General features: G+C 42.5%; 1 protein-coding gene across 4 annotated transcripts in view; it reads left to right on the plus strand.

The window, feature by feature from the left end:
• The window catches only part of nfatc1 (nuclear factor of activated T cells 1), a 272,670-nt gene that overhangs the window by 156,764 nt on the left and 103,006 nt on the right, over positions 1-12,900 (plus strand). For 3 of the 4 annotated variants that reach the window (XM_078539912.1, XM_078539911.1, XM_078539913.1), the window contains one exon: positions 7,168-7,860. The exons of the other annotated variant lie outside the window; for it this stretch is intronic. In XM_078539912.1, the coding sequence (XP_078396038.1) occupies positions 7,168-7,860 (693 nt within the window). The remainder of the gene's footprint in view (positions 1-7,167; positions 7,861-12,900) is intronic. 4 annotated transcript variants of the gene reach the window in all.

Consider the following 12,900-nt stretch of genomic DNA (forward strand, 5'->3'; position numbering starts at 1 on the left):
AAGGACTTTGAGCATGTTGAAGGTTTCCTTCTGGCGAATGTTAATTTTGAAATGAACTGTGATACCTCCCCAGAGTCGTGCAAAAAAAAAACACAGGTACTTTTAGTTAGTGCAGTCACACACACAATGTTCCAAACCACCTCCATTATCGTTACTACCCAGAAGGTCCCAATAGATTCCCCCAAGTAAAGTCCATTTTAATAGGCTAAACATTGCCTGCCATTAGACTAAACATTGCCTGGCAATGCATTTACCACAATGCAGCATGACAGGTTACAAGAATTCCTAGCTTTATTTATAAAGCATTTTTTGCAGCAACAGAGAGAGGGAGACCTTGTGTGGCATAAAATGAAAGCCTCTTAACTCTTACTGGAAGCAAAGAAGTGAGGGTCTGTGGTGTACTGATAGTTAAGCTTACTGCAAGTATTGGGAACCTAACAGAATATTAGCCCCAAGCATCAAAGACAGGGCAGCATTGAGTGAAAGGAAGTTTTAAAGAAATTTCTAAGATCCAGTGCAGTGGTTTATGGCTAGGTTTTAGCGATTTATTTCACAATGTTTAAAATGTGTTTCACCTGTATAGCTTCAAATTTGAAAATACCTCATCAGTTGCTCAATAAACAGCATGAACCAACTTCTTTGATGAAATAACAGAGGGTGGGTGAGGGTAGTGTGGTTGCTATTAGCAAATGTTAGAAGCTGTTATTAAAGATGTTATAGCAGGGAAAATTCAAGGCAATCAGGCAGAGTCAGCATGGCTTTGTGAAAGGGAAATCATGTTTAATCAATTTACTGGAGTTCTTTGAAGGAGTCACATGTGCTGTGTTTAAAGGGGAACCGATGGATGTACTTAAATTTCCAGAAGGCATTTGTTAAAGTGCCACATCAAAAGTTATTTCAGAAAATAAAAGCTCTTCATGTAAGGGGTAAGATATTGGCATGGATAGAAGATTGGCTAGCTAACTGCAAGCAGAGAGTAGGCATAAATAGGTCTTTTTCTGGTTGGCAGGATGTAATGAGTGGTGTGCCACAGGGATCAGTGCTGGGACCTCAACTGTTTACAATTTATACAAGTGACTTAGATGAAGGGACTGAAGGTATGGTGGCTAAATTTGCTGAAGACACAAAGATAGATAGGAAAGTAAGTTGTGAAGAGGACATAAGAAGGCAACAAAGTGATATACATAGGTTAAGTGAGTGGGCAAAGATCTGGCAAATGGATAATGTGGGCAAATGTGAAATTGTTCATTTTGGCAGGAAGAATAAAAAAGAAGCTTATTATCTAAATGGTGAGAGATTGCAGAGTTCTGAGATTCAGAGGGATCTGGGTGTCCTGGTGCATGAATCACAAAAAGTTAGTATGCAGGTGCAGCAGGTAATTAGGAAAGCCAATAGAATTTAGAATTTATTTATTTAAATAGAATTTATTGTGAGGGGAATTGATTACAAAAGTAGGGAGGTTATGCTTCAGTTGTACAGGGTATCGATGAGACCACATCTGGAGTATTGTGTACAGTATTGGTCACCTTATTTAAGGAAAGATGTAAATGCGTTAGAAGTAGTTCAGAGAAGGTCTACTAGACTAATACCAGGAATGGGCGGGTTGTCCAATGAGGAAAGGCTGGACAGGTTAGGCTTGTATTCGTTGGAATTTAGAAGAGTAAGAGGTGACTTAATTGAAACCTTTAAGATCCTGAGGGGTCTTGACAGGCTGTATGTGGAAAGGATCTTTCATCTTGTGGGAGAATCTAGAACCAGGGGTCACTGTTTAAAAATAAGGGGTCACTCATTTAAGACAGAGATGAGGAGAAATTTTTTTCTCTCAGAGTGTCTTGAGTCTTTGGAACTCTCTTCCTCAAAAGGTGGTGGAAGCAGAGTCTTTGAATATTTTTAAGGCAGAGCTAGATAGATTCTTGATTAACGAGGGGGTGAAAGGTTATCGGGGGTAGGCAGGAATGTGGAGTTGAGGTTGCATTCAGATTAGCCATGATCTTATTGAATGGCAGAGCAGGCTCGAGGGGCCAAGTGGCCTACTCCTGTTCCTAATTCATATGTTCGTATGTGTCTACAGACTTTCAAAAAGCGTTTGATAAATACCACAGGATAGACTTGTTAGCAAAATTGAAGTCCATGGGATTAAACGGACAGTGGCAGCGCAGATATAAAGTTAGCTAAGGAACAGAAAGTAATGATGAACAAATGGTTGTTTTTCAGACTGGACAAAAGTGTGTAGTCGTCTCCCCCAGCTGGTGGGACCACTGCTCTTTTTGAGATATATTAATGATCTGGACTTGGGTCTAAAGGGCATAATTTCAAAGTTTGCCGACAGCGTGGAACTGAGGAATGTGGTAAACAGTGAGGAGCATCAAAATGGGCTTTCGGAGAAAATAGGCAGATTGGTGAAATGGGCAGATACATGACAAATAGAATTTACTTCAAAGAAGTCTGAAGTGATTGCTTTTAGTTGGAAGATTGAGATGAGGCAATATAAATTAAATGGTACAATTTACAGAGAGACCCAGGGGTGTGTCTACACAAATCTTTGAAGGTAGCAGAATAAATTGATAAAACATATGGGATCCGTGACTTTATAAATCGAGGCATCAGGTACAAAAAAAAAAGGAAGTTAAGAAGCAGTCAGGCACTGGTTACGCCCCAGCTGGAGTATTGTATCCATATTTTGGGTTCCACATTTTGAGGCAGGATTTCAAGGCTTTAGAGAGGGCGGAGAGGCGATTTACCAGAATGGTACCAGGAATGAAAGATTTCATTTATGTGGAGAGATTGAAAAAAATTGGTATTGTTTTCCTTGGAATAGAAAAAGTTAAAGCAGAGATTCAGTAGAGTTTTTCAAATCTTGAAGGGTTTTGAAAGAGTAATTATGTCAAGACTGTTTTCTGTGGTGGAAGGGTCGATAACCAGAGGACTCAGATTTAGAATACTGAAAGGAACCAGAAGGGGGATGAGGAGAAAGTTTTTACACAGCGAGTTATTGTGATCTGGAATGCACTGCCCGAAAGGATGGTGAAAGCAGACTCAATAACGTGCACCAGAGAATTGGGTAAGTACTTGAAAAGCACACATTTGCTGGGCTATGGGGTAAGAACAAAGAAGTGCGACTAATTGGATAGCTCTTTTGAAGAACCAGCAGAAATATGATGGGCCGAAGGGTCTCATTTTGTGCTGTATCATTCTATGATTCTATAGGCTTTTTAAACATTAGCTTAATCAGTTTTATGGTACTTGCTGGCTTGTGAATAAATTCCTGAGCCGTTTGATTGCCTCATTTCATGCGGGTTACTATTTCCTCATTAGAACTTTTGTTTGATTTGCTGAGTGGATTTTACAGCTTTTGATCCATTCACAATTGGGCAATCAACTATTTGAATGACAGTTTAACAGATAATGGTTAAATTGAGCTTTCCAAATGCCTTTGAGGTGTGATGCTTCTGAAGTGTTACACTCTATGGTATGATATTTTTAGAAGGTGCAACCGTGCAGATGTTCGCTGAACGTAATGTTTATAATTACGCTGTAGATTTTTGCCTTTAGCAGTCCATGTGTGCATCAGGATTGCGGGAAATTGATGATCCATACATTTAAAGATGGATGGAAATTCAGGGATCCGCAAATTGGATGCACACTGAATTCCAAATTTGTGCCTCAGGTATGAGGAATCCTTACCATAAACACTTACCACCTGAAGTAGATATCTTCTGCTCTGCATCTACAAGTAAGCCAGTGATATTCAAAAAGAAAAAACTGTTTTCAAAAGATATTGCCGACACTCATTTTAGAATCAAGTCTATTAGACGTTGGAAAAGTTGTGTGATGGAAGATAGTGAAACAGATTCTCCTGCGTTCACTCAAATCGTTTTAGAAATCTTTTTAGTTCTGAGGGTAGACCTTGGTCAGCTGCTTTTATTACTCATCCCTGTTATGTGATGAACAGGGCCTGCACTCACTGGAGTTTAGAAGAATGAGAGGTGACCTTGTTGAAACATATAAGATTCTTAGGGGGATTGACAGGGTAGATGCTGAGAGGTTGTTTCCCCTTGTGGGAGAGTCTAGGACCAGAGTGCATAATCTCAGAGTAAGGGGGTCACCCATTCAAGACAGAGATGAGGAGGAATTTCTTCTCTCTGAGTTAGTGAATGTGTGGAATTCTTTACGCAGAGGGCTGTAGAGGCTGGGTCATTAAGTGTATTCAAGGCTGAGATAGACAGATTTTTAGTCAGTAAGGGAATCAAGGGTTATGGGGAAAAGGCAGAAGAGTGGAGTCGAGGATTATCAGATCAGCCATGATCTCATTGAATGGCGGAGTGGGACTAATTTTTATTTTAAAGAGCACAGATTCAATGGGCTGAATAGCCTTCTGTGCTGTAATATGTAGCACCTTCATCATGTTTGATGATCTGAATGGCCTACTTCTGCTCCTATGTCTTATGATCTAAAAGAAAGAACTGACATTTATATAGCACCATTCACCACCTCTGGATGTCACAAAGTGGTTTACAGACAATGGCGGACTTTTTGAAGTGTAGTCACTGTTGTAATGTAGGAAATATGGCAGCCAATTTGCACACAGCAAACTCCCACAAAAAGCAATGTGATAATGACCAGATGATAACATAGTTGTCGATGTATAAGTCAATCCCCATTTTTGGAGGGATGTTTCAAGGATTTAAAGGGCGACTTATGTGCCAAGTATAAAAGTGAACCACCCGTGTGGGTGGTCGCCATCTTTGCTGTTCGCCTTGCAGAGTCTGCTCTGTGTGGGCGTGCCTTAAATTCCCACACATCTTAGCAACACTGCCCATATCGCCTGCTTGATCCTTTGCACCCAGCTATAATGTACCAATAAGTAAAACATGCAATTTTCAGGTGAAAAATTGAGGCCAATGCATGTCATGGCAGAATAAGGGGGTTGACTTATATGCTGAGCATATGCAAATACATGGTTTTTGGGGCTGGAAAAATAGAGTAGCCTTATATGCTGGGTTGACTTATACGCCACAATTTGCAGTATGTTATAGTGATATTGATTGAAGGATAAATGTTAACCAAGTTGGTGACCACAGGTCACTTCCTTAAACCACTGCAGTCCTTGTGACAGCGGTGTTCCCAGAGTAATCAGGCAGGGACGCAGTGTTTATAAAGGAATGGCAATATATGTTCAGATTAGGATAGTATGGACATGGAAATTTTCGTATTCTCAGCATGATATAGCTGCACTTCTCAGTAAAAGAGGTCACATACTGAGAGATAAGGTCAAAGGAAGCTTGGTGAATTGATGCAATAGACTCTGTCGATAGTAAATACTCTAGCCACAGTGCGTCAGTGGTAAAAGGAGTGATTTCCAAGTCCAATACCAGGAGCACCAATCAAACGGACTGCTTTGTCTTGGATGGTGTTGAGCTTTTTGATTGTCATGGCTACATCCATTTTGGTGAGTGCTGATTGTTCCATCACACTCTTGACAAGAGTCTGACAGATGGTAGAATGGGTGTAAGGAGCCAGGAGGTGAGATACCCATCACAAACCCCCAGCCTGTGGCCTGTTGTGGTAACAGTGGTCCTGTTTATGTTGGTGCAGTCAAGGTTCTGGTTAATGGTAACCATCCAAGCCATTGATGGCTAGGGACTCAGCAATGGTGATATTGGTGATTCATTGCCACAGAAGGCTGTGGAGGCCAGGTCATTGAGTGTATTTAAGACCGAGATAGATAGGTTCTTGATTGGTAAGGGGATCAAAGGTTACGGGGAGAAGGCGGGAGATTGGGGTTGAGAAACTTATCAGCCATGATTGAATGGCGGAGCAGACTCGATGGGCCGATTGGCCTAATTTCTGCTGCTATATCTTATGGTCTTATGGTCTTATGGTGCATTTTGGCAGGAGAGGTAGTTGGGCTTTTTTGTTTAACTTCACTTGTTACCCCAAGCACGAAGGATGTCCAGGTTCTGAAGTAGCTCAGCATGGGCTGCTTCATTAACCGAAAAATAGCTGAGAACAAGTCAGTTAGAACCAAGACCAAGAGAAACACTTTTAAAATGTTTTTAGTTGGCTTAAATAGCAACGTTAATGTGGAGGGCAGGAAGGGAAATGCATCAAAAAGCCCATGGCATTATTCATTAACTGTATAAAATTCTTGACACCGCATTGAGGCAGTAAAAGTTAAGAAGGCAAAATCGCATGGGTTCATTCTTCATTCCTGCTTTCCATCCAGTGCTTTATTGCCTGTAAATCCAGGAAAACCTATGGATATAAAACACTGTTGGATCTTTCAAAGCACCAGGGTTGCTTGTAAGCAGAAATGGAATTGAAGAGCAAATTAAATTTGTATGTCTACCAATGCCTAAATTGCCACACATCTTCTTGAGTTGTCATTAAATGAGATATGTGTGTAGTTAGTATCCACGTTTTTATTGAGAACGAGTATTCATCTTCCTTTGATATGTGTACTCCTCCTGATGTCACTGCAGCCACTCTGATGGGAAGGTCTAAAGCTGAATCAAGCGAAACTTTTCAAGCCATTTTAGAGTGATTTGTAACTAACCATTACACTATCTAGTCAGTGAATGCAGCTGACAGCAAGCACTCACAAAGGAGTGCAGACTGACTTAATGACTGTGAGGAGAAAAGTAAGAGGAAAATTGTAGGTTAAAGACGGACCTGAATGATTAGATTCTAGACCTCAGTTATATTTAGTGTCTTGTCATTCACTTCCACCAACTTGAAAGCACTAATAGTTCACATATAAACTTAGGGGCGATCACTCAGTGACCTTTGCCAATTGTCTTTACTGTGTTTTTTTTAACATTTCTTCTTTTTAATGTTCACATTTTAAAATTCTTAATACAAGTAACGAATGTTATCATGTGGAAGCTTTGGGTTTTAGGCCTCTGCCATAATGTAGGCCTGTAAAAATGTGTTTATACAGTACATTTGTGGGTGAGGGCGATTCCAAAAAAAATAGTGTTTTCAATATGAGAAACAGCTGTGACTCTCTTGCACACATGACTCATCCATTTTTATTGGGTGGGAGACTGAGGCCACTGACATACAGAGACTGATTGAGAATCGTGTTTGTTTTGCAGAGTATCCCAACCACAGACCCACACACACTTGAATATCTATCGTCTTGTTCTTTTTTTTTCTCTCCCCCAGTTCCTGTTATAAAAACAGAACCCACTGATGACTACGAACCTGCCCTGGTCTACGGATCGCTTAATCAAGGGATGAACCCAGTGTCCCAGTCTTACTACTCCCAACAGGTCATGACACCCGAGATGTCACCGGATCCTGGCCCCTGCCTTGTGAGCAGCTTTCCCTCGTGTCAGCAGCGAAACTCTGGGTTATCGTCTTCCCCTACTTCAGGTCACAAGCAGCATGAAATCACGCCCGTCTCTTACACCAAATGCGTCAGCAGCCCAGCCAGCACTCAGCTCAGCCACCAGCAGTCTGGAGCAACAGTGCCCACTATCCAAGAAGTGCACAGATCTGTTGTCGTGCATCCAAGTTCACCCACTCATTCGGCACACGTGATGATGCAGCCCCAGATGAGTCAGCATCTGAACAGCAGCTGTTCCCATGGTTTCCACCAAACTCTGTATCCCAACAACCTTTCTCCTCAAGGCCCAGCCGCCTCCCCAGAGGCCACTTACGTGCAGCCCTTCAGCCCAACTAACTCAGCAGCCATGGGTCAGCAGCAGCAAGTTCCGAAACCTCCAAGAAATGGATCTCAGTCTAGCCATTCAATGATGCCGCCGGTGCACCAAGAAAACAGTCAGGATTTGACTCCCTTGCAAGTTACAGTGAAACAGGAGCCTCAAGAACTGGACCAATTGTACCTTGATGATGGTAGGTGCACTATTATCACAATCTTTTTTTCCCCCAAAATGAAGTTTAAATTTTAAAATTGCCTTAATTAATTCTATTTATCACAAGAGTTAATAAATATCCATGGTAATGGTTGCCCCTTGCATTTGCATTAACACGTTATTTTGACGCAATCTTTCACTTTGCAGGTGATTAGGATATAAAAATCACATGCATCAGCAGCAGCCTGGATAGCAAGAAAAGCAGTTAGGTAACAATAATATCTGTAGCCCTGTTAAACCCTTCAATTCTTCACATTACTGTACTAAATAAGATCCCTTTAGCATCTATTTCAGGCATTTAGTTGCTTGGTAATACAGAACTTGAGTATTGCTGAAAAGAGAGACATGCTGTTGAAGCTTTTCGTCTTGCACTCATCAGGACAGATGCAAGAATGCCAAATTTCAAAGGGAGCAACAACTTATGCTGCATGAGAAAAGGGTCAGATCTGGTCGAGGCATTGCCATGGAGCATGCGCCAGGGAACTATTGTTTTCAAAAAATTCAAAAAGGATGCAATGCATGGACATGTTCCTTTTACTGCAGTGGGCAGGTCCCTGAGTATGAATATATATAGATCTAGCAAGCGTATGTGAGCCACATTGCGCACCCAACTGACAATCTTAGGCCTGGATTTTTGCAACAACTAAGACCCTGTCCATCATTGTGAAAATGACGGAAGAGGCCCGAACCTGGAAATCCCACCCTCCGAAAATGGCACCTACCATTTTCCCGGGGGCAGGAATGGGGCCTGGGTTGGTATTTGCACGTCCACATTTTGCATTGGCAGTTGCTGATAGAAATCAGCACCTGCCTCCACTCGTGTGATTTTGGTGTGAAAGGTGTCTGAAACCCGATGTGTGCAGTTTAGATCTGATAGGAACAGGTCTGAACTGTATGGATTCGTTTGGATAACCAGGGCACTCTTTTGGGGGAGGTAAGGTACCCCTTTGGATATATGACCCAGGGACACCTTTGGGTGATGTCAGGTGCCCTTTCGGAGAGGTCAGGTGCTCTTTGGGATTTTTAAAAGTAGGCATGACTGTGCTTAAAAAGTGCATGAACTCATTGGGCCTGTGGAGCTCATTGGAGCTGTCAAAAACAACTGTCAAAAGTGTCAAGATGAGCTGTCAAAGGGAGCTGACAATCTGTCAAGGCATTTTAAACCCCTGTCCTTTAATCTTTGAAAGAACTGTCTGGAATGGTAAAAATAATTTGCATGCTATTTCACTCTGTCTGTTGACATAAGTCATTACTGTAGTAGTGCTGCATGATTGGTTTCACACGCCCCCATTCTTACAGTAGGATGCCTAATATTTCACAGTTTGATTGACAGCTCCAAATGGTTATTTGAAATGGGACAATGAATTCCAATACTTGTTTTTAATGAGGAATTGTGCAACTGAATAAAATGTTTGTTGTTATAAGGGATAATATAGTTGAAGGAATGTAAATGGAGTAAATGAGTTTTTTATGAATGAAAGCTTTCTTTTTTAAGTCTGCAAGAGACACTTGCAACTTTATTTTAATCTCAGCATGGATCCTGAGGTCTGCCCATGGTGGATACTGGGTGAGTTTGCATGATAGATTGTAAGTGCAAAGGGTGGTGGGTGGTGGGCATGGGTTGGCATGAGTTGACACTAAGTTATCATAGGGGCTATAAAGGTCCAAGGTGGGTGGATGGGGGCATCAGTTGGCATGGAGAGTATGGGGGGCCATGGGCTGGGCAGAGGGGTATAGGTTAGCATGGATGGGGCATATGGAGTATGAGGGCTGAAGGGCTGTTTTATGTTTTTCAGTTTTTTTTTAAAAAAAACTTCGATACAATGCCAGTGCACCAAGGCAGGCCTTCAGCCCAGCATGCCTCCACATTCATTCAGAGGTTGCCCAGCCTGACTCCCAGGGAACCCCGCCACCCTGGAAAAAAAATCTCAACTTCCGGGGCACTTTCTCCTGGGTCGGGTTTGCAGAGCCAGGAAATGCCCCAACCCTGCGCTCCCAACCTGGGAACAAAAACTCACACCTTAACGTCCAACATTAGATGGGGGATTCCATAACTGGACAGCACTTGCTGAACAACCCTGAGTGTGCCCAGGATTACACTAACAACCAACTTAAGATCATATTATTTTGTTGAAACCATTTGGTTGTGTTTTCCTGTTCCGTAATTCTTGGTTGCTATGTGATTACCAAATCTCATTGAGTGTTAGACTATCTTTCAAGGCGAGCTGATGGGTTACTACGTGGACGGGAGACCACATGGGAATACCCGGCGCTAAAAACTTTCAAGGCCCAGCTTGGGTGAGTGGAAGTAGGTGCTCCGGCTCCTGCCTCTCTTCCACAGACTTGTCTGTGCCCAGGTGGCACTCGAGAGGCAAGCACACAATGCCTGCTGCTAAACCTGAAGCCACAGCTGGTGGGCACCTCAGGCTGGAGTGTGTGGTGGGCGCTAGTAACAATATTGTCATTATTTAAGTTTATAAGCTTCCTTTGTTATTTTGTATAGTTAAGCTCTTTATTACTTGTGCCCTTCTAACAGTGGGGCTCTTTTGTCTGCCTTTTGATTGATGACACTAGTGCAACCCTTTACTTATTTTAGAAAAAGTATACTGAGAGCTTGCTGCAGACATTTGGATGAATCTGCTTCCCAATTTCAATCAGAGAGGTATAAATAGGAAAACAAATGATAGTTGATAAATAATGAGCAGAGTTTGCCTATTGAAAATTGGACTAGACGTTCACCCATTTATACTGAATGAGCAGAAAATCTGTTTATTTCATTGGATAGAGGCTTAACTTTAATTGTCTGAAGGAGAAGGTGGGGGTGGGTATTTTTGGAGGGGAATGCGGGGAGATTGTGCATAAGACAGTTTTGAGTATGAAATAGATACTTTATTCGTAATGACATTGATTGTTCAATCTAGATCAGAGACCTGACACAAAGTAGTAAGTTAAAACTTTCACTGTTTTAATTATTTAGATGTTATTAGCGTGGATAGCATTGTAATGCTTGCTGTGATCTGTGTGTTGGTCTCCTCTTTCCAGAGCTGTTTCACCAGCCAAGTGTTCTTGCAACTGCCATTGTATACTGGGGCTGATTTTCTTTATGGGAGGGTGATGGGATCCCTGTCAGGGGTCCAAGTTGTTTTGGTGGTCTGGCCTCATTTGCATCTGATTGTCGAACTGTGAGTGCATGCTGGAAGTTCACCAACTGGGAAATGGGGGTGGGGTGGGCGCTGGCAGGGAGGGGGTGAATTGGGTCACAGTTCGAGACTTATTGGCTTAGGGAGTCAAGCTTGGCTGGGTGGAGAGAAGGACTGGCACAAAAGGATTAGCAGGGAGCTGGAAAGTTCTTGCATTCCTCCTGGCCTCTCAAAAAATCATACTGAAAACTTATCAGCTCTGCTTCCATGCAGCCATCCCATAAAGGAGGCACTCTGTCCATTCAGAGCTGAGAATTACATCAGAGCCCTATGCCTGTTATAGGAACCCAGCCTGTAAGGCTTGATGCAGCTCCTGCCATCCAGTTTCAGGACCATTTGGAATTGGCAACGGGCAGAAGAGGAATGTGGCGGGAAGTATCAGCAGAGTGGTTTTCTGAGCACCGCCATCCTATGGAGGCACAAATTGGTGAGTGCCAACCACATCATCTCCATTCTGCTCTTGACTAGCAGCTGCACCTCTTCCCAGGTGATGTCAGTTTCTAGAAGGTTCTTCTCTGCAGGTTATTGTGAGCTACCTATGACCTCCCAAAAATTGGGTGCCCATCTTTCCATTACAGGGCTTGGTGTGGTATTCTGGAGCCTTGCACTCTAAGCAAGTGACTCATCCGACTGAAAAACATTTAACCTATTTTCACCTTACATGCTGCCTCCCGGTGACCACCCAAAAGCATGTCATGTTTCCACGTACACTAATGACACCCAGCTCTACTTCTCCATCACCTCCCTCATCCCCTACACTGTCTCTTTTTTGTCACACATCCAGTACCAGATAAGCAGAAATTTCCTCCAACTAAATTGTCTTTGGTCCCTGCCACAAAATCTGTTCCTTGCAACCAACTTCTGGAACTATCTGAGGCGGAACTAGACTGTTCACATCCACACCATCACTAAGACCACCTACGCCCACCTCTGTAAAACCATTTGGCTCTGCCCTTCGTCAGCCCATATGCTGCTGAAACCCAGATACCTCGAGACTTGAATATTATTCAATGCTTTCCTGGCCAGCCTCCCATCTTCCACACTACTGAAGCTTCAGCCCATCCAAAATTCTGCTGCCTGTATCCTAACTCGTACCCCTCTGCTTGCTAACTTACATTGGCCCCTGGTCTGGCAACACCTCAATTTTAAAATTCTCATCCTTGTTTTCAAATCTGTCCATGGTCTCGTCCACGCTTCCTCCCCCAACCTCTGTAGTCCCTTCAGCTGAACAAGCCCTTGAGATCTCTGTGTTCCTTCAGTTCTAGCCTCTGGTGCATCACCACTTTTAATCATCCCACCATTAGTGCCCATGCTTTCAGCTGCCTGGGCCTTAAGCTCTGGAATTCCCTCCACCTCTCTTTCTTTAAGATGCATCTTAAAATTCACATCTGTTTCCAAGTTTTTGGTCATCTGCCCTCATGTTTGTTTGACATTGTTTCTGTGAAGCACCAGGGAACAATTTGCTACTTTAAAAGCACTATATAAATGCAAGTTGTTGTTGTTTATTTGTTCAACTTACCCGAAGTATGTAGCAAAGCCATTCAATGTTAAACTTGCCATGTTCCTTTTTTATCACCTGCAGAACCAAGTTTCAATGCTGTATTGTAGACACCACCATTGTGTACATATCACCTATTCTTAGTTTTAAGCAATAGTTTTGTACTGCTTATAAAACACTGGCTGCTTTATCAGTTGATGGCTCCCATGCAACCTTAACTATGCTGATTATCTGTCAGGATGAATGACATGGCTTACTTTTTATGTGTACCTCTTATAAGTTGCTGTTGAAATTCCAGACACCCATCCCAGGTATGTAATTT

The sequence above is a fragment of the Cetorhinus maximus genome, chromosome 4 (genome assembly GCF_964194155.1).
Source record: "Cetorhinus maximus chromosome 4, sCetMax3.hap1.1, whole genome shotgun sequence".
NCBI lineage: Eukaryota > Metazoa > Chordata > Chondrichthyes > Lamniformes > Cetorhinidae > Cetorhinus > Cetorhinus maximus.